General features: G+C 46.8%; 1 protein-coding gene across 1 annotated transcript; it reads right to left on the bottom strand.

The window, feature by feature from the left end:
* Nucleotides 1-778: 778 nt before the first annotated feature.
* On the bottom strand, nucleotides 779-21,367 carry BAD (BCL2 associated agonist of cell death). Its single transcript, XM_069738446.1, has 5 exons — nucleotides 21,231-21,367; nucleotides 15,846-15,990; nucleotides 12,620-12,795; nucleotides 9,195-9,353; nucleotides 779-1,241 (listed from the first exon to the last, which is right to left on the bottom strand). Exons 2-4 carry the CDS (start codon nucleotides 15,988-15,990, stop codon nucleotides 9,222-9,224), a joined length of 453 nt encoding a protein of 150 aa, XP_069594547.1. The 5' UTR covers nucleotides 21,231-21,367; the 3' UTR covers nucleotides 779-1,241; nucleotides 9,195-9,221.
* Nucleotides 21,368-22,834: the final 1,467 nt, after the last annotated feature.

Genomic DNA, 22,834 nt, shown 5'->3' with positions numbered 1-22,834 from the left:
GCCACGTCACGGTGAACCTGCGTACAGATTTTACTGTGAAATCAGGAGACAGATCCGATTTACAGAAAAGCTCCAAAGCCACCCTATTTGGACTTGCAGCGACCGAAGCAATACATTTGCGGAGACGACCACTAGTCGCTGTAGTCTCTCCTGTCATCAGTTACCTCTGGCAGCACTGCACCATGGTGACTTATACGGCCAGATTCAGCACTTGCATTTTTTTTTTTTTGTCTTAAATAATTTTCCTTTTTTACCCCTTCAGTTAGTAGGATACACTGATGATTTTTGCTCCAAATTCATCAAAATGATGAATGCGGTTCATGAATTTTGAGCAAAGTAAAAAAAAAAAACTTGCACGGTCGGCTAGAATCTCTCAAAATTTGAGCCAGTACTTAATAAAATAAATCTTGGGTGGGATGAGCTTACATCTGCGTCAAATTTTGCAACTTCTCTTTCAAAAAGTCACAATTGATGAATCAGCCAAAAATAAATAAATCTGGAAACCCCCAAACCGTGACAATTGGAATAAAATTATATACACACATATATATATATATATATATATATATATATATATATATATATATATACGGCTGATTCATCAATATATCTATCGAACTCCTAAAACAGACTTAAAAGATAAATGTAGAAGTGAAAAATAAGCCAAAAACTGTACAAAAGACCCCACATAAATGCGATTATGAAGTCAGAGCCATAGTGTGGCATGCTTTGCTGAAAGTTGTCCTGTTAAGATATAAAAAAAAAAATACAAATAAAACATGATTTTTTTTTTTATTTGATGCAAATTTGATCGCAGCAGCACAATGAGCCGTAGCTCCATCTATAGAAAACACGAGTGTTGTCCATGGTAGAAATCAAATCGTCCCGAATGCTGTATAAAATGCCTAATAAAATTATTTCAGAGGTCGACCCATGATACATAAGAAAAAAAAAAAAAACCTCACAAGTCACATTTCATTGTTCTGCGCTCTTCTTATAAAATCAGTTTTGTTCTTTTTTTTTTTTTTTAAATAAAAAAAAAAATAAAAATGAGTATATATAGTGGCACGTTGGGTAACGTCAGAGTATGCTCTCCAGTGGGATTGCCCACGACTTCATGCAGAAATGTTCGCCTGAGTAGTTCAGTCCATCTTCTGGAAACGGCTACAGCGACCGTGTGAGGAAGTCGCTGGTGTCCTCTGATGTAGTGAAGAAGAAGAGGACGGCCACCTTGGCGTCAGCTGCGAAAAGAGAGGAACAGAATAAATTTAATATGCAAATGATCTGAGGCATAGCCCAAATTTACATTCAAAAGGGCTTTATGTGCATCTGTCAATACAGAATATTTGGCGTTGCTTACAGTCAGAATCAAAATGATTCAGCCCCCAATGCAAATTAGGTTTATTAGCGAAATTTACAAACTTCTGTCGCGCAAAAACAATTTAAATGATTTAATTTCAACTAATTTATCCAAATTCATCACAAAACGCCACTTTTACTGACAACTGCAATCAGAATTGTTAGCCCAGTTATGAAAAGCATCTTGGTACAGCACCTCTAGCTGTTACGACCTGCTGCCACTTTGATTCCTAACCGGACACTGGCGTCTGGCATCATTCATGAGGAGTCTTAGCTCATTCTTCATGGGCAACACCTCCCGTTCAATAACATTTTTTAGGTATCAGTTCTGCAACCACTTTCTTCAAATCCCACCAAAAATGTTCTATGGGTTTCAAGCCAGGCTACTGACTGTTACCCCACTCTTGGGATTTTTTTTTTTTTAAACCACGCAGCTTTGCTGGATTTTCCTTGGTTCATTATCCTGTAAGAAGGACCTCACAGAAGGCATTAAGTTTTTTCCTAGGATTTCCCGATACTTGACTGAATCCATATTGCCCTCCACATGCTGCAGGTTTCCAGTGCCTGACAAAGCATAGCAGGCCCAGAGCATCACCGAGCCACCGCCATGCTTCTCTGCAGGTGGCATCACCAAGCCACCATCATGCTTCACTATAGGCAGGGTGTTCTTTTCACCGTATGCTTTCTCTTCCAGACATACCGCTGATCCGTAGGCCTAAAAGGTTGGCTTTGTTTTGCTGTTCCACAGAAAAGAATACCAAACCATCTATGGCTTATTTTATATGGGTATGAGAATATTGGAGCCAACGTTTGTGCTTTGGAGTTGATAGAGAAGACATCTTGGAGTTTAGATATGGTGATCTTGAGCGTTTAGTATTCTTCTTACTGCGCAAACTACCAAAGTTTGCTGCAGTTCTTGTGCATTCACTCAAAGGTTTCAGACCCCCTGCCTCCTCCGGAATCTGGTGGCAGTCGGTGACCGGTTCCTTTTTCTGCCACGTCCAGGTAGTGTAACCAGTGAACTGGCAAACTACGTTTACAACTGTATCTCTAGGAACAGTCAGTGTCCTTGTATCCTTCTGCATTTTCTTTGTTTATACAAGGTAACTCTCTTCTCTTACCTTTTTAGACCACACTCTCTTGAAAACTCAAGAATATTAGTGAACTGGAGGCCATTTCCCGATGAGAAATGAGCCAAGATTCCTAAGGAAAGCTGCCAGAGCCTCGTGTCTGGCTACGCATCTCCTTTGCAGCAGGTCATAACAGCCAAAAGGTGTTCTACTTTTTAAAAAAAAACTGTCGCGAATGGGTTGAATGATTCGGAGACTGCAGTGGTCCGTAAAAGTTGCATTTTCGTATTGAATTTGGAGAAATCTCTTGTTATATTGGTTGTGTTGAGCCATTTAAATAGTTATTTCAATGATTGGTTTATTTCAAGCAACAAAGTTTGTACATTTTATTAAGAAACCTAATAAAAATAAAAATTTTGATTAGTTGTATTGGATTTCTTTGGCTGGTTATCAGCATATGCTACAGTTTACGGCATGAACGATCCACTTAACTTAAGTTGCTTTTTTATACCTGCTCCCTGGTACGTCTGGAAATCTCTGACCATGCAAAGCTGTAAATGTCTAATGTTACAAGCTAGAGGTACGGTCAGTTGTGCTCGTTAGCGCAGATTGACCATAGACATTTATGTAAACAGATGACAGAAATCTGATCTATAGAGGGAAACACTAGGAACACACAGACCTTGACGGAAAACAAATAAAGTATTGATTGGAATTCCCATCACTGCACCTGTAAAATTCTCACAGGGGTTTAATTTCCAAAATGGGGTAACTTGAGGGGGATTCTGCTCTTCTGGCAATTAGGGGCTCTGTATATGGAATCCGCAAACTGTTCTACAATAATTTGTTCTCCAGGAGCCAAATAGCGCTCCGTCCCTCCCGAGTCTCTCCGCATGGCTAAGTAGCACTGTACAGCCACATATGGGGTATTGTCACGTTCAGCAGAAATTGTGGGACAAATTTTGGTGCTATTTTGTAACGATTTCCCAGTGTGAAAATGTAAAATTTGGGTCAAACAATTTTGGTGCTAAAAATTTAATTATTTTTTCTTCACTGCCCAATGGTATAAACTTCTGTGACCCACCTGTGGTGTCAATATGATCACTGCACCCCTAGGTGAATTTATTCAGGACTGTAGTTTGTAAAATGGGGTCACTTTTGGGAGGGTTCTGCTGTTCTGGCACCTCAGGGGCTCTGCCAGTGGGTCATGGCACCCTCAAATCAGTCCATCAAAATCTGCACTAGAAGACGGCGCTTCTTCCCTTCTGAACTTTGCACTGTGCCTCAAAAGTAGTCTTTGACCACATATGAGGTATTGGTGTACTCAGGAGAAATTGCACAACAGATTGTAAAGTCCATTTTCTTCTATTTACTCGTGTGAAAATGAAAAATTTGGAGCCAAGGCAACATTTTGGTGGATTTTTTTTTTTTATTTTCACAGCCCAGTGTTATCAAAATTTGTGAGTCGCCTCCGGGTTCAAAGTGCTAACCACACCTCTAGATAAGTTCCTTGAGGGGTCTAGTTTCCACTATTGGGTAACTTGTGGGGGGTTTACAGTGTTTAAACATATCAGGGGCTCTCCAAACGCAACATGGTGTCCGCTAAAGATTTCAGCCAATCAAGTGGCGCTCCTTCCCTCCTGAGAGCCCATATATGAGGCATTGGCAGATTCGGCACACTTCAAAATTAAAAAAAAAAAAATGTACCCCAAAATTAGCTGTGCAATTTCTATGGTTACCCTTATGAGAATGAAAAATTCGGGGCTAAAGGAAAATTTGTGGGAAAATTTATTTCCCTCCCCCGAGTGCCTTAACTCCAGCAATGCACCTAAAGGGTTAATAAACTTTTTGAATGTGTGTTTAGCACTTTGAGGGTGAAGTTGAGGGGAGCTAATAGCACCCCTTGTGGGTGTAGAGGTGTGGGTGTAGAGGTGTGTGTGTGTGTGTGTGTGTGTGTGTGTGTGTGCGCGTGCGTGCGCGTCTCTCTCTAGGGGTTAAACACTATGTTCCCCCATGTAAAATAAGAATAAAAGATACTCGCCCCCCATTCTGGTGCCATTCATGTTATGCCAGGTTAGTACTGCAGTCAAAAGAAGAAGTCCAAGTAGTGGAAAACCCCTTTAAGATCTCTGCAGGATATCTTATGGACTTTTCACAGAATGTTGTTCCAAACTGATGACCTTTTTATGCCCTTGTTTACGTTCACATTCAAAGACAGTGCATCTCCTTGGTACTTTCCACTAGAGAAGTCTGAGCAGGTTCTCCAAGCCTGAGGTCAGTGGTAAGACAATTATCTCACAACCATGAATGATCACTGATGACCTGACAACTCTCAGAACTTCTTAGTAAGTTAGCAGCATCCTTCACTTGTCCATAGGGTCGACCACAAGCAGCAGCTCCATGAACCTCACCTTGGAAGCTGCAACTTATCAGTCTGCACATGGTTCAAGGTGATAACGCATCAAAAAGGTGACTAATGTGCTAAAACACCACAAGCTGGTTGACAACCAGGTATTTCCCTGAAAGGTATCATCTACCTCCATGTTTTCCTACATTCCTAAACCAAGGACCTGCTAAATGGTCGAGTGCACTGGCACATAAGGAGACGTACACTGGTGTAAGATCGAACCATGGGAAGTGGGGACAAGAGGCCACATAAAGATTACATAATGTCCATAATCAAAATACAAAAGAATATTGGAAGATCAGGGATAGAGGAAAGGATAAATGCACACATGAAATACAGGTACAAGTCAATAGCTAATAAATATTCCAATAATGGGTGTACATATGTCCGTGCACAATCTCAGTTTACCTATATTGAAAATAATCAATCTGTACCCAAGGTTGTTGAATAATGACAATAACGAATAATAATGTATAGTTTCCGCCCTGTGACAAAGGCTCTGCCGAAACGCACGTCAGGGTGGACACGCGCGGTTGGTGCTAAAGAGAAATCTCTGTTAAAGGGAACCTGTCACCCCGTTTTTTCAGTAGGAGATAAAAATACCGTTAAATAGGGCCTGAGCTGTGCTTTACAATAGGGTATTTTTTGTCCCCTGATTCCCTACCTATGCTGCCGAAATACCTTACAAAAGTGGCCTTTTTCGCCTGTCAATCAGGCTGGTTAGGTCGGATGGGCGTGGTCACAGCGCTGTTTCTCCCCCACATCTTGCTTATGTTCCCGTTGGTGGCGTAGTGCTTCTCACATGCGCAAGTGCCGAATGCACTTGCACAGCTGTAAAAAAAAAAAGAGCGCGCTCGCCGCTATTCAGCGGTTTCTCGGTGGGCGCGGCCATCTTCCTGAGGCCGCGCGTGCGCAGATGGAGTCTCCTGCTTCCCGGGGCTTCAGGAAAATAGCCGTGGGATGCCGCGCGTGCGCAGATGGACATCGCGGCGGCCATTTTCCTGAAGCCGAGTCGAATCTCGGCTTCAGGAAAATGGCCGCCGCGATGTCCATCGGCGCACGCGCGGCATCAGGAAGATAGCCGCGCCCACCGAGAAACCGCTGAATAGCGGCGAGCGTGCTCTTTTTCTACAGCTGCGCAGTGCATTCGGCACTTGGGCATGCGAGAAGCACTACACCACCAACGGGAACATAAGCAAGATGTGGGGGAGAAACAGCGCTGTGACCACGCCCATCCGACCAGACCAGCCTGATTGACAGGCGAAAAAGGCCACTTTTGTAAGGTATTTCGGCAGCATAGGTAGGGAATCAGGGGACAAAAAATACCCTATTGTAAAGCACAGCTCAGGCCCTATTTAACGGTATTTTTATCTCCTACTGAAAAAACGGGGTGACAGGTTCCCTTTAAAGGTTTTTTTTTTTTTTTTTAAATTAATGGCACACTGCAGTTTTAGACCTATGTAGTTCAGCAAACAAGTTGTGCGGAGACAACCCCTTTAAAGCATTAGCACCGGATCCTGCATTACGTGATCTGTATTATTGTTCATGCCTTCTGCGATTATTTCTTAGCTTATAACTAGACTACCCTATTAAAGAATTTCATTTTTTTTGTGTGTGCAAAAATATGGCTTTTTTTGCAACATTTATTTGTGGCAAAAAATAAATTGACTACAGAGTTTGGCTGCAAGTTAATAAGAAGATGTGAGTGCACTACAAGCACAGTTGGGAGGGAATATTTTTTTTTTTTATGTTTTTTTTTTTTTTTTTTTTTTTAATTGGGTCCCTAGCATTTTTTCCCTAAACGAGTGAATTCTAGGCTTGGCGCTGGACTAACTGGATGAGTGCTGGACGGCTTTTACCTGGAGCAAAGTATTTTATTCCTCTGCACCGACCAGGTTTGGCGATGGAGTATCTGCAGTCAGTGAGAGCAGGTTGTTTTTCATGTGGAAGGCATTCTTCTCTGATACATTTAAATAATGAAATCCTGCACCTCTTAAGGCAGTTGACCGGATGTCGTCTCGGACACTTTTTGTGGTGGAATATCTACTATATAAAGCTGAGTGTGTGTGTGTGTATGTGTGTGTGTGTGTGTGTGTGTATGTCCGGGATTGGCATCTGCACCGTCGCAGCTACAGCCACAAAATTTTGCACAGTCACATGTCTGGACCCCGAGAGCGTCATAGGCTATGTTGTGAGGCGAAACTTTAACCCCGCGCGTTCCAATTCACCAAACAATTTTGCCCCTATCTACATAATGGGGAAAAAAGTGAAAGGAAAAGTGTTGGAAGCGTCGCAGCTACAGCAACAAAATTTTGCACAGTCACACGTCTGGACCCCGAGAGTGTCATAGGCTATGTTGTGAGGTGAAATTTTAACCCCGCGCTTTCCAATTCACCAAACAATTTTGCCCCTATCTACATAATGGGAAAAAATGAAAGGAAAAGTGTTGGAGGCAAATTGACAGCTGCCAGATGTGAACAAGGGGGACTTAAAGAATGAGAGCGATGGCGCCAAAGAGTATATACCGGACAGTTGCTAAGGTGGGGCCCCGACATGGGATACTCACCACACACGGGGATATGAACACACACAAAATGCGCCACACACTACCACGTGCTTGAACACATATACCACCCTCAGCACACATTTCACCACACATACACCAACCTCGCCACATAAAAGTCAAAACACAAAAGTCGCCGCTCAATAATCGCCACGCGCATACTATATACAGGAGGAGATGACACACAGATATATACTATATACAGGAGGAGATGACACACAGGTATATACTATATACAGGAGGAGATGACACACAGGTATATACTATATACAGGGGAGATGACACACAGGTATATACTATATACAGGAGGAGATGACATACAGGTATATACTATATACAGGGGAGATGACACACAGCAGGTATATTATATATACAGGGGAGATGACATACAGGTATATACTATATACAGGAGATGACACAGGTGTATACTATATATATATAAGGGAGATGACAAACATGTATATACTGAGGTGAAAATGAAAAGGTGTGAGTGCAAAATGAGAGGAGTGAGGGAAAATAGTGGAGTGATCGGAAAATGACAGATGTGAGGTCGAAATGACAAGTGTTAGGGGGGAATGAGAGGAGTGAGGGAGAAAATGAGAGGTGTAAGGGAGAAAATGAGAGATATGAGGGGGAAAATGAAAGATCTGATTGGGAAAATGAGAGGCGTGATGGGAAAATGAGAGAAGTGAGGTGCTATAACTAACCACAGATATTTACTATGCCCAGGCAACGCCGGGCTCTTCAGCTAGTGTGTATATATATTATATATATCTATATGTGTGTAGTGACCTCTGACATCTGTCTAGTGATAATGTAACATCTGTCCTGAAGGCCAGTGGCACCTAGGTATTAATATGTACTTCCTTGGGAAGAGTAGGAATTCTGTCTCCATATCTCACCAGGGGGTCTAGCTAGAGCCAAGAACAAAGGGACACTTGACACCTCTGAGGTCTTGGAGGGGAGATGCTAAATGCTGCTTGAGGGAAGGTATCCCTGGGAACCATTTCACACATGTCTCCAGAGGAAAATAATATATATTCATTAGTAGCGCGGCCATGGCCCAATCAAACAGGCAGCAGTTATGATATTGGCCTGGGGGGCCGGTCTAGAAACCTGACCTCAGACCAAAGTTATAAATTTAGGCTGCAGACAGAGAATGGTGTTCACATGTGAGGGCAGCCTGAAAAGCTGATGTGTTCCACAACTACATTCACCCCCCCTCAGGGAGCAGAAAGCAGACTACAAGTTAGATGATTTCTGTAAGTTTCCTCCTCTTTATTTTATACTGTTTTGCATAAGTTGTATGTCTTTTTATTATCATATTTTTATACCTTTTTCTTGTAAGCATTGAACCTTTTTCTATTAAAGTATAAACTTTAATAAGATGAACCTTGAATGTTCTAAAGAATCCATAGCCTAGAGGTGTGTGAGCCTTATGAGTGATAAACATATTTTTATTAGTTATTTCTGGGACTCATCGCCTGTGTATTCGATGAGTGGTGGCAGCGCGTATGAGCGGGTGTGTGGCCTGGGTCGGTGTGTGATTTATGCTCCCATTACAGCATAGGACAGAGGTTGAATGCTGGACTGAGAGTGGGGAGATAGATTAACCCTTGCAGGCACAACCCAAAGTCACGTGTGAGAGCGGGCACGTGACGAATAAGTGACACCACGGAGCAGCGATCCATGACACTTTTCATTGGTCATTCTCTAAATCTGAACACAATTTCTGCCTAGAAGGCTTTAACTCTCCACAGTAAAGAACTGAATGACAGCTCAGACGCGCCATTACCTGACTTCACTCCTCCGCAGAGAACGCTTAGTCCTTCTCACTCTCCGACTCGCTCTTCTCTTTGCTCTTCCATCGCAATAAATTAAGAATCATGTCCCGTATACTCTTGTTTCCAGTCATCTGAGCAGCGGCACCTGCGCTTTTAGGACGAGGAAGACCCTGGGGGACAAAACATAGTGACCAAATTGTATTACACAAGCCGGACATAAAGAATAAATAATCATAGTAATATATTGGTTATTGGCATAAATCTGCTTCTGAATAGTAGATACGGCGAGACATTATCATTGCATCACATCAGGCCTACTATGCAGAAAAGGCACGGAGGTTGCCGGAAACTCTAGTCGGGGGTCATATTAATCCATAGATATCTGCTGTTGCAGATGCAGAACTGTCCGTCAATCATCACTGACCGGGGCGAGCGCTCCACTCAGGAGGACATATTACTAGCAATGTGCTGCTTTCTGGGATCGGTGCTGATGGCGAATCAGGCTCGGATCAGCACGGATGTCTTCGGTCGGCTATCTGGACAACTACCTCATAATAAACTACAATGTGTCTTGTCTGATCACCTCTAATGCAGGACCAAAAGTGATGTCTCTGCCCCCCGTCCCACCTGAGATGCTACTATAATGTGATGCAAACATCAGAAGCCATAAGTGTCATTGAGTTATGTACCACGTTCCAGCATATGTACAGCATATAGTGGACGCTTACAAAGAAACATTGGTATTTATAGAAGCTGCCAATACTATAAACTAAGTTATGCATGAACCCATATAACATAGAAGGAGCCATTCATTTTCATAATGGCCTTTGTGATACGTTATCTGCTCGGCCGCCCCTCCTACTGCTCGCCCGCCGAGCCGTCCCTCCTACTGCTCGCCTGCCAAGCCGCTCCACCTACTGCTCGTCGAGCCGCCCCTCCTACTGCTCGTCGAGCCGCCCCTCCTACTGCTCGCCCGCTGAGCCGTCCCTCCTACTGCTCGCCTGCCAAGCCGCTCCACCTACTGCTCGTCGAGCCGCCCCTCCTACTGCTCGTCGAGCCGCCCCTCCTACTGCTCGCCCGCCGAGCCGCCCGCCTACTGCTCGCCTGCTAAGCTGCTCCACCTACTGCTCGTCGAGCCGACCCTCCTACTGCTCGCCTGCCGAGCCGCCCGCCTACTGCTCGCCTGCCAAGCCGCTCCACCTACTGCTCGTCGAGCCGCCCCTCCTACTGCTCGCCCGCCGAGCCGTCCCTCCTACTGCTCGCCCACCGAGCCACCCCGCCTACTGCTCGCCCGCCGAGCCGTCCCTCCTACTGCTCGCCCGCCGAGCCGCCCGCCTACTGCTCGCCTGCCAAGCCGCTCCACCTACTGCTCGTCGAGCCGCCCAGCCTACTGCTCGCCCGCCGAGCCGCCCCTCCTACTGCTCGCCCACCGAGCCACGCCGCCTTCTGCTCGCCCGCCGAGCCGCCCAGCCTACTGCTCGCCCGCAGAGCCACCCCTCCTACTGCTCGCCCGCCGAGCCGTCCCTCCTACTGCTCGCCCGCCGAGCCGCCCCGCCTACTGCTCGCCCGCTGAGCCGCCCGCCTACTGCTCGCCTGCCAAGCCGCTCCACCTACTGCTCGTCGAGCCGCCCAGCCTACTGCTCGCCCGCCGAGCCACCCCTCCTACTGCTCGCCCGCCGAGCCACGCCGCCTTCTGCTCGCCCGCCGAGCCGCCCAGCCTACTGCTCGCCCGCCGAGCCAACCCGCCTACTGCTCGCCCGCCGATCCGCCCCGCCTACTGCTCGCCCGCCGAGCCGTCCCTCCTACTGCTCGCCTGCCAAGCCGCCCCACCTACTGCTCTCCTGTGCTGCCTTACCCAAGAAGTAGACTAGTCTGAAAATTTATTTCCACCAGCTTCTATTACAAAATGGCACTAGAGCATTCATGTTCCTAGACTACTTGCTAGAGTTAAGCAAAAACACTTGTAGGATCCTGGTCCAGCAGCCACGACAGTGGGGTTCCTGCGAGACAGCGGCTGGCTGAATGTTTGTTCAGCAGACAGATATCCCATGTGAATGGCCAGCTGTAGTCTTTACCTGTAACATCCCTTCCTGTCTTCCCCTCTTCTACGACACCGCTGTGTTCAATATTCCTTTGATAATCATCACATTAATAATCCTGGACTGCGACATCGATGTGTATAAAGTCACATTTCGTGACATCATCTGCATCTTTGGTGCCACATCATGGTCACGGTGCAGCGATGACACAGCTTGTTATCTTGGTGGCGTCACATCACAGAGCTAATATGTACAGTGATGTCACTGTGCAGGGATAATAAATACGGTAATGTTTATGGTGGGATATTGCTGTCTGCTTAATGCTGGTTCCGTGACATAACCGTGAGCATTACTGCTGTACAGAGGTCACACTGACATCTGTATGGTGGTGCGTAAAATCACCCAACCACATAGGAAGAATCCAGTGCTTTATAATTGTATGTATAGAGGAGTTTTGCTGCACATATTGCAATGTGGTCTGGGAATCTGTCAGCAGGTTTTACTATGTAATCCAAGAGCAGTGTGACGTGGGGCAAAGACCCAGATTTTAGTGATGTATCATTTAGGCAGCGCTTTATCAGCAGGAGATTATCACTACAGTACTAGATTTATCGTGCCTCCAGGTCCAGCCACACCCTCACCACGGATTGGTAGCTTTCTGTCTACAATGTATGTTGACCGGTAGCAGCCAATCGGGCGGAAGTGGTGTGGTTGGACCTGGAGGCACGAGACACCCAGTCTTGTAGTGATAATCTCCTGCTGATAAAACACTTCTATTGTTAATACAAAAACACAGTTTCATAAGGGACACATTGCTGGAATCAGGCTCTCTACATCATGTTGATCTCAGATTACACAGCACAAGTCTGCCGATATATTCCCTTTAAAAGCAACTCTCCTCACTGACATTGAAAAAGAGACCAAACGTTCGTCATGTATAGTCTCCGTACCTGGTGCCCTTTGTTTGCCTCCTCCTCGGAGACCAGTATTCTCGCTGCATCCAAGATGAGAGCTGGAGTGGCCGATGGAATAGAGGCAAGTCTAAACCATAGGATAGGCAGAGGAGGTATGGTTTACCACCGGACTCCTAATTCCGCAGCAGCAGCCATAATGGATGTTGGATGACCGGTATGCCAGGCTCAGGGAAGGAAGCAAAAACCAAGGGTACCAGGTAGGGCAACTATACATGAAGAATGCAGCCACTTACAGTACCGGGGTGGAGGTGGGGTTGAGGTGCTTTAGGTTACACCTCTGGTTGTGGAATTTCTCATCTTTGAATAAAATGGCTTCTAAATTCTACATTTGGAACCAAACGAGGAACAGATCAGCAGCACATCTTACAGATGATTCTTTCAAGAGAACGGGGGAATGACATTTTATAATCCAGCAGTGATTACCGTGAAGCTTTGGTCAAATTCATCACTCATCCGCCTCAATTCTCGTCCATACCGAGTGGCAACCATTAGGGAAGATGGAGCAGAGCGAGAACGGGAACGGAACTGGCTGAGCTCGCTCACGGGGTCCGTCTCCAGCGCCTCCGATGCAGACTCTGTCCGATTGCGAGGTTCTTTTCCTGTAAAAAAAAATAAAATGATAATGTTACTTATATGATAAATGAAATATAATGCAGCAGAGCTACAGGCAATATAAAGCAAAGAGAATGCAGTAAGTAGACGCCAGCCCCGGGCTCGGGAATAATAGCAAGCGCAGTAATTTGGACCATATCTAGGAAGCGATCAGACTGGCTCCACTGGTCGAGGTCTGTCACTTCATCAGCCACGCAAAAAAACGAAAGCTTTTCGGACTATATTAACACCAAGTATTGTTTAGGGGCTAAAGGTACCTTCACACTAAACGACGCTGCGGCGATCCGGATCGCTGCAGCGTCGCTGTCTGGTCGCTGGAGAGCTGTCACACAGACCGCTCTCCAGCGACCAACGATGCCGGTAACCAGGGTAAACATCGGGTTACTAAGCGCAGGGCCGCGCTTAGTAACCCGATGTTTACCCTGGTTACCATCGTAAAAGTAAAAAAAAAAAAAAAACACTACATACCGTATTTTTCGCTTTGTAAGACGCTCCGGATTATAAGACGCACCCCAAATTTTGAGGAGAAAAATAGGAAAAAACTATTTTTTAATAAATTGGTGGGGCGTCTTATAATCCATGCGTCTTATTACTTACCAGGGGTTGTGGTTGTGGTGGATCAGGGTCCCAGGCTCGTTGCCGGAGGCAGGAGTGGAGCATTGCTGCAGGCTGGGATGAGGGGGTCTGCAGGGGGCTCCTGTGCTGCAGGGGGGCTCCTGTGCTGCAGCCTGGGATGAGGGGTCTGCAGGGGGCTCCTTTGCTGCAGGCTGGGATGAGGGGTCTGCAGGGGGCTCCTTTGCTGCAGGCTGGGATGAGGGGTCTGCAGGGGGCTCCTGTGCTGTAGGGCTGTCTCCGATGCTGCGGGGGGCTCTGGAGACATTTTGTGAAAGACCAGAGCCCCCCGGCAGTTCTTCCATGCGTTCCAGTATGACTAATTCCGGGAAAATGGCCGCCGGAATCTCGAGAGATGAGATCTCAGCGCTGAAATCTCATCTCCCGAGATTCCGGCGGCCATTTTCCCGGAGTCAGTCATACTGGAACTAACTCCGGGAAAATGGCCGCCGGAATCTCGAGAGATGAGATCTCAGTGCTGAAATCTCATCTCCCGAGATTCCGGCGGCCATTTTCCCGGAATTAGTCATACTGGAACGCATGGAAGAACTGCCGGGGGGCTCTGGTCTTTCACAATATGTCGCCAGAGCCCCCCGCAGCACCGGAGCCTTCAGCATCACCCGGGGCAGCAGCGGACAACCCCGGCAGTGGCGGCGGACGACAGCGGCGGCAGGCGGTAGCGGCGGCGGACACCCCCTCCTCCCAGCCTGTAATGGTAAGCGGTATATCCGCTTTGTTAGACGCACCCACATTTCCCCCCCAAATTTGGGGGAAATAAAGTGCGTCTTACAAAGCGGAAAATACGGTACTTACATTCCCGGTGTCTGTCCCCCGGCGCTCTGCTTTCCTGCACTGTGTAAGCACAGCGGCCGGAAAGGAGAGCGGTGACGTCACCGCTGTGCTCTGCTTTCCGGCTGGCCGGCGCTCACACTGCAGAGAAGCACAGCGAGGGACAGACAGCGCTGGTAACATCAGGTTACTAAGCGCGGCCCTGCGCTTAGTAACCCAATGTTTACCCTGGTTACCAGCGAAGACATCGCTGAATCGGCGTCACACACGCCGATTTAGCGATGTCTGCAGGGAGTCCAGTGACGAAATAAAGTTCTGGACTTTCTGCAGCGACCAACGATGGCACAGCAGGATCCTGATCGCTGCTGCGTGTCAAACTGAACGATATCGCTAGCCAGGACGCTGCAACGTCACGGATCGCTAGCGATATCGTTCAGTGTGAAGGTACCTTAAGTCACTGAGCAGCAGTGGCTACTAACAGGTACTGTAAATCTGCTCCTATTCTCCCCATCTGCAGCACCCAGAAGCGGCTACTAAGCAGCGAACAGAACTGGGCCATTTACATCCCCCTCCAATCTGACATGGACACCTATCCTAAGAATATACAGCAGTGCACAAGAAGTGGGCAATCCCTTTACTGTACAACGTGAGCTAACAAAATGGACAATCCCTTTAAGTCATTCCTCTGATAGGCACATGTGAGGCACATCATCTATTTTTTGTACTGTCAGAGAAATCAGTAGCATTCTCCCCCTCATTTTCAGTAATGATGGCAACAAAAGTCTCCCATCACGACTCTACTCGTAGTGACCGTTTATTGAAGTCAAATTGCATTTTTTTGGCTGAAAAAAAAAAAAAAAAAAATCACAATAAAATGTGCTGTTGTTTTTTTGCAAAAAAAACATGTTATTTTCCTATGACACAAAAAAAGTAAACACATGGAGAAACTATTTTTTTAGGCAGTTTGTGGGTGAAAGACTAGACTTACAGTGCTTCTACCCACAATGGACATCTAGAAGATTGAGCTAAAGAGGGTCAGGAGACCGCCGACAGGATCCTAAGGACCAAGACGAATCCAAAGGGACAAGTACATAAAAAAATAAAAATATTTAGCTTGGCATGCATCACTCTTCTTAGAATGACATTTTATTACAATGCTTTAGGCATTCTTCTATTACAGAAGTTATCCAGCACTAACATATTGGATAGGTCATCAATATCAGATTTCTGGTGGTCCGACACCAAACACCCCCCCAAGATCAACTGTTATCTGTTCCAGTGTCGAAAAGATGTATACGATGTGCTACAGAGTACATATTAGGAAGGGCCGGACGGGGACTATAGGGAGAGACCTGATCGGTCGGTATGGTGCCGTTCCCGGCCGGCTTCTCCAAGTTCCACTCCAGTTGATTGACAGGTTTTTACCAATCCATTTACATAGGAAGCGACCAGTCAATCAACCGGAGTAAAGTGGGGAGAAGCCAGGCGAGAACCGCTACAGATGGGTCAACAATATATTGGGTCATAGTTATATCAGTCCTGGAAGCTCCTTTAATTCTGGAGTGATAAAGACGACAAACACTTTTCTGATAAGCCTAGGATAAAGCAAGCAAACAAAAGGAGCAAGCAGCTTTACCTTTGCCTCGTCTCAGGTTAGGAGAACTCCGATTTTCTCTGGTCTCTCTGTAGGATTGAGGAATTGCTCCCGGGAGAGCTGCACCTTGATCAATTGGTGGGAACTCTTCTATGGAAAACATAGAGGATGGAGGAGGGTCTGCCATCTGTGGGATCGGAAAAGACGACATAAATGTTGGAGCCATGTATAATTTGGAGTGTCTATTGCCACGCAGAATGGCAGGAAGCCACAAGAGAGCAGGACAAAAAAGTTTAAAAGTTTTTAGAATATGGACGTGTATGAGATCACTTATGTCCGCTAACCGAGGAAACACAAAAAGTATATATTGTGAATAAACAAAAGACATAATGGCAATTAGTCACCGTACAGATGCATCGATCCAAGTAGTGTTCCACCCAAGAATTCCGTCATAGACTCTACATATAAAGGATTCTTTACTGGATACAGAATCAGATGTAAAAGAGATGAGGTCACACAGCAAAGATCAAAAGGGGCTCCCCATTATGCTGGGGTCACCTGCCCAAACCTCACAATACAGTGGCCAGTGTCCCCACGTAGCTCCAACCTTATGGTGCTGGGAATTTCCTACCTAAGGGTCCAGTGCTGCACTTCTAGCCTCTCCCCTGGCTGATTACCAAAGCAAACGACCTGTCAATCAGCCATGAAAGGGGTCGCTAAGTAGAGAATAAAGTTTGACTAGTTCCCTTAAAAAGGTTTTAGCCACCTTTGGGCTACAAGTCTTTTTTTTCCCATTGGGTTTCATTAAAAATTTTGTATTGTTTGCCTTCTATTGCTGACTGCAGAATGAGTTAGCGAAAGGCTTGTTTAGAATGTCTGACCCGTGGCCATAAAGACCACCAATCAGCTACAAAAGGGTCTATCAGTGGTCATTTACTACAATGTTTAGGAACGCCAACCGCACAGACTGATCACCAATAGATCCTGTGCACAGAAGGTCATCGTTCTCGACAGATATAGATATATACAGTGGGGAAAAAAATGTATTTAGTCTGCCACCAATTGTGCAAGTTCTCCCACTTAAAAAGATGAGAGAGGCCTGTAATTGACATCATAGGTAGACCTCAACTATGAGAGTCAAAATGAGAAAACAAATCCAGAAAATCACCTTGTCTGATTTGGCAAGATTTATTTTGCAAATTATGGTGGAATATAAGTATTTGGTCACCTAAAAACCATGCACGATTTCTGGCTCTCACAGACCTGTAACTTCTTTAAGAGGCTCCTCTGTCCTCCACTCATTATCTGAAGTAATGGCACCGGTTTGAACTTATCAGTATAAAAGACACCTGTGCACACCCTCAAACAGTCTGACTCCAAACTCCACTATGGTGAAGACCAAAGAGCTGTCGAAGGACACCAGAAACAAAATTGTAGCCCTGCACCAGGCTGGGAAGACTGAATCTGCAATAGGCAAGCAGCTTAGTGTGATGAAATCAACTGTGGGAGCAATAATAAGAAAATGGAAGACATACAAGATTACTGATAATCTCCCTCGATCTGGGGCTCCACGCAAGATCTCACCCCATAGGGTCAAAACAATCACAAGAACAGTGAGCAAAAATCCCAGAACCACACGGGGGGGGACCTAGTAAATGACCTGCATGGAGCTGAGACCACCGTAACAAAGGCTATTATCAGTACCACACTACACCGCCAGGGACTCCGAGCCTGCAGTGCCAGATGTGTCCGAGTCTGTCTGAAGTTTGCTAGAGAGCATTTGGATTATCCAAAAGAATATTGGGAGAATATCATATGGTCTGATGAAACCAAAGTAGAACTGTTTGGTAGAAACAAAGCTCACCGTGTTTGGGGGAGACACAATGTTCAGTTGCATCCAAAGAACACCATACCTACTGTGAAGCATGGTGGTGGAAACATCATGCTTTGGGGTTGTTACTCTGCCAAGGGACCAGGATGACTGAACCATGTACATGAAAGAATGAATGGGGCCATGTATCGTGAGATTTTGAGTGCAAACCTCCTTCCATCAGCAAGGGCATTGAAGATGAAACGTGGATGGGTCTTTCAGCATGATAATGATCCCAAGCACACCACCAGGGCAACGAAGGAGTGGCTTTGTAAGAAGCATATGAAGGTCCTCGAGTGGCCTCCAGATCTCAACCCCATAGAAAACCTTTGGAGGGAGTTGAAAGTCCATGTTGCCCAGCGACAGGCCCAAAACATCACTGCTCTAGAGGAGATCTGCATGTTTGCCAACTATGTGAAGACATACAGAAAACGTTTGACCTCTGTCATTGCCAACTAAGGATATATAACAAAATATTGAGATGAACTTTTGTTAATGACCAAATACTTATTTTCCACCATAATTGCAAAATAAATCTTGCCAAATCAGACAAGGTGATTTTCTGGATTTGTTTTCTCATTTTGACTCTCAGGGTATGTGCAAACGTCAGGATTTCTTGCAGAAATTTCCTGAAGAAAACCGGAAATTTTCTGCAAGAAATCCGCATTTTTTTTTTTGCATTTTTTTCGCGTTTTTTTTTTAGCATTTTGCAAGCGAAATTAGCTTGCAGAATGCTAAAGTTTTCCAAGCGATCTGTAGCATCGCTTGGAAAACTGACTGACAGGTTGGTCACACTTGTCAAACAGTGTTTGACAAGTGTGACCATCTTTTTACTATAGATGCTGCCTATGCAGCATCTATAGTAAAAGATAGAATGTTTAAAAATAATAAAAAAAAATAAAAAAAATGGTTATACTTACCTGCAAACAGCCGATCTCCTCAGCGGCGTCCGTTCCTATAGATGGTGTGTGTGTGCAGGACCTTCGATGACGTCGCGGTCACGTGACCAATCACAAGACGGCGACGTCATCGCAGGTCCTTCACACAGAGCATCTATAGGAACGGAAGCGGTAGCATGCACCGATGAGAGGCGGGAAGACTCCGGGGCCATCAGAGGGTGAGTATATGACTATTTTTTTATTTGAATTCTTTTTTTTACCAATTACCGGTATATGGTGCCCAGTCCGTGGAGGAGAGTCTCCTCTCCTCGACCCCGGGTACCAACCGCACATAATCTGCTTACTTCCCGCATGGTGTGCACAGCCCCATGCGGAAAGTAAGCAGATCAATGCATTCCTAGGTGTGCGGAATCCCCACAATTCCGCAAATTTAATGAACATGTTCCTTTTTTTCCGCAATGTGATTTTTTCGCGGAAAAAAATGCAACATTTGCACTAGAAATGTGGAATACACTAGGAGGCATATGTAAGCTTTTTTTCTAGTTTTTATCACGTTTTGTAGCGAAAAAACGCGAAAAATACTGAACGTGTGCACATGGCCTCAGGGTATGTGCACACGTCAGGATTTCTTGCAGAAATTTTCCTGACAAAAACCAGACATTTCTGCCAGAAATCCGCATGCATTTTTAGGGCGATTTTCACGCGTTTTTTGTGCGTTTTTTCCCAAATGCATAGAATTGCGGGAAAAACGCAGAAAATCTGCAAAAATAATGAACATGCTCATTTTTTTACCGCGATGCGTTTTTTTCGCGGAAAAAAATGCATCCATGTGCACAAAACACAAGCGTTTTTAATGAGTTTTTATAGCGTTTTTAGCGTGAAAACACGCGAAAAAACCTGAACGTGTGCACATAGCCTCACAGTTGTGGTCGACCTATGATGTCAATTACAGGCCTCATCTTTTTGAGTGGGAGAACTTGCATAATTGGTGGCTGACTAAATACTTTTTTCCCCACTGTATACTGGGTGATCAGCAGCCTGTTCTATATGTTCGCAGGAAAACTCTTATGTGATACCGGTGCAGTGTAAATACAGCCGAAGAATTCTCCAGGGAGCTGGGACTGATAGGAGAGGTTGGGAACCTTATCTGCCTTCTCTTGACTGTTTCAGGATAATCTGAAAGTTCTACTCAACTTTGATGGGGTCGCAAATGAGTTCAGCAAAATGGCAGGTGTAGACGAGCGCAGTTTCAGGCAACAATCCGTTCGCACTCGCACCAATGCTAGTCTATGGGGTCGTGCACACGTCAGGTGTTCTCTTTGGACTGCTATCTCGGTCACTTTGCCGTACACAGGAGATCTCGGCTACCTGTCACCTCTGGTGATAGTTTATCTCTGGGAGAACAAGAGGATCGGCAGTCCACAATCAGACAGGCCAGATCCTTCTCTCCCCAACATCCTCTGTTCTGGGCCCCCCATACATTACGGCTCATTGAGATGTCCGTGCACATTGGGCCGCAATGCTAGGACTGACCGCAGGTCTCGTGTATTACTGAGGGGGTTACGCTCAGGTCTGCAAAGATGCAACCAGTCTGTGCACCGGAGTCAGAGCTCAGACCGATGTGCACAGTCTGAACGTGCCCTTACACTGTCAGCTGAGCCGCTCACCGTCTGCGGGGGAAGCCGACATCAGCCGTGTGTGTATGGGGGCTTTACACAACTTATTCTGCAGCCAAACAGGAGGAAAACAAATGGGGCCAGACTGTTAATGACACCAATTACAAAAAATATTTCTAACTTAAAATTTACTCATTCAATAAAATAAACACGACTTGTCCTCAAAGACGTCCGTATCCTTAGATCGTCCGTATCTTACATCCCCCGCGATCCATAGATCCCCTGCGATCACCCGCGCCCCATAGATCGCCCGCGCCCCATAGATCGCCCGCGTCCCTAGATCGCCCGCGTCCCTAGATCCCCCACGTCCCTAGATCCTCCGCGCCCCTAGATCCCCCACGTCCCTAGATCCTCCGCGCCCCTAGATCCCCCACGTCCCTAGATCCTCCGCGCCCCTAGATCCCCCACGTCCCTAGATCCTCCGCGCCCCTAGATCCCCCACGTCCCTAGATCCTCCGCGCCCCTAGATCCCCCACGTCCCTAGATCCCCCGCGCCCCTAGATCCCCCACGTCCCTAGATCCTCCGCGCCCCTGGATCGCTAGCGTCCCTAGATCGCCCGCGTCCCCAGATCCTCCGCGCCCCCAGATCCTCCGCGCCCCCAGATCCTCCGCGCCCCCAGATCCTCCGCGCCCCCAGATCCTCCGCGCCCCCAGATCCTCCGCGCCCCCAGATCCTCCGCGCCCCCAGATCCTCCGCGCCCCCAGATCCTCCGCGCCCCCAGATCCTCCGCGTCCTTAGATCGTCCCCCCTGCCGGACACTTCCTTCCAGCACAATGTCTCATCTCTGCACAGCGGCCATAGCTCACTGCCATCGACCTCTATGGGCACACTACACCTCCTGGGCACACCTGGTCACACATTGTGCCAGCCCGTGTCTCACCCGTGTACGGAGAGTGAGCAGCCCTGACACTGGCGGCCAGTCCCTGCACAGCGCAGTAATGGCGGCCCCCGCTCTCTGTGCTCCCCGTTATCAGCCCTTACCTCCTCAGCCGCCTCCGGTCAGTGCCGCCTGTGTCGCCGGGCGCCGCCGCTCTCAGTCACTCTCCGCCCGCATCCAGCAGGCGCCGTTCTCATCGCTCCTCCCACAATACATGTTTACTTCCCACCTTCCTTCCGGGTTCCCTCACAATCTCCGCCCCCTGCCGCTGTTTCCTGGGTAATTGTTTTCTGCCTCAACCAATCCAAGCTCCGAGCTCCAGGAAGCGCCGCCCATCGGTCCTGCGTATGTATCCCACGTGACATAGAAACAGCCGGTAACCATAATAACGCGGGAGCTGCCGGAATGCAGACGGTTAAGCGAGGTCATGTGACCAGACTGCAAAGAGAGAAAAGGAGATGCAGCAGTGTGACCTGAAGACGGAGGAGAGGAGACGGCATGTGAGGGGAGGGAAGGGGGCATGTAGGAGAGACTGTTATGGGGGATGTGTAGGAGAGACTGTTATGGGGATATGTAGGAGAGACTGTTATGGGGGATGTGTAGGAGAGACTGTTATGGGGGATGTGTAGGAGAGACTGTTATGGGGGATATGTAGGAGAGACTGTTATGGGGGATGTGTAGGAGAGACTGTTATGGGGATATGTAGGAGAGACTGTTATGGGGATATGTAGGAGAGACTGTTATGGAGGATATGTAGGAGAGACTGTTATGGGGGATGTGTAGGAGAGACTGTTATGGAGGATGTGTAGGAGAGACTGTTATGGAGGATGTGTAGGAGAGACTGTTATGGGGGATGTGTAGGAGAGACTGTTATGGGGGATATGTAGGAGAGACTGTTATGGGGGATGTGTAGGAGAGACTGTTATGGGGGATGTGTAGGAGAGACTGTTATGGGGATATGTAGGAGAGACTGTTATGGGGGATGTGTAGGAGAGACTGTTATGGGGGATATGTAGGAGAGGTCTGTTATGGGGGATGTGTAGGAGAGACTGTTATGGGGCATGTAGGAGAGACTGTTATGGGGGATATGTAGGAGAGGTCTGTTATGGGGGATGTGTAGGAGAGACTGTTATGGGGCATGTAGGAGAGACTGTTATGGGGGATATGTAGGAGAGACTGTTATGGGGGATGTGTAGGAGAGACTGTTATGGGGGATGTGTAGGAGAGACTGTTATGGGGGATGTGTAGGAGAGACTGTTATGGGGGATGTGTAGGAGAGACTGTTATGGGGATATGTAGGAGAGACTGTTATGGGGGATATGTAGGAGAGACTGTTATGGGGGATATGTAGGAGAGACTGTTATGGAGGATGTGTAGGAGAGACTGATATGGGGGATATGTAGGAGAGACTGTTATGGGGGATATGTAGGAGAGACTGTTATGGAGGATGTGTAGGAGAGACTGTTATGGGGGATATGTAGGAGAGACTGTTATGGAGGATGTGTAGGAGAGACTGATATGGGGGATATGTAGGAGAGACTGTTATGGGGGATATGTAGGAGAGACTGTTATGGGGGATATGTAGGAGAGACTGTTATGGGGGATATGTAGGAGAGACTGTTATGGGGGATATGTAGGAGAGACTGTTATGGGGATATGTAGGAGAGACTGTTATGGGGGATATGTAGGAGAGACTGTTATGGGGGAT

The sequence above is a fragment of the Ranitomeya imitator genome, chromosome 9 (assembly GCF_032444005.1).
Source record: "Ranitomeya imitator isolate aRanImi1 chromosome 9, aRanImi1.pri, whole genome shotgun sequence".
Lineage (NCBI taxonomy): Eukaryota > Metazoa > Chordata > Amphibia > Anura > Dendrobatidae > Ranitomeya > Ranitomeya imitator.
This window is presented reverse-complemented; position numbering and strand designations above follow the sequence as displayed.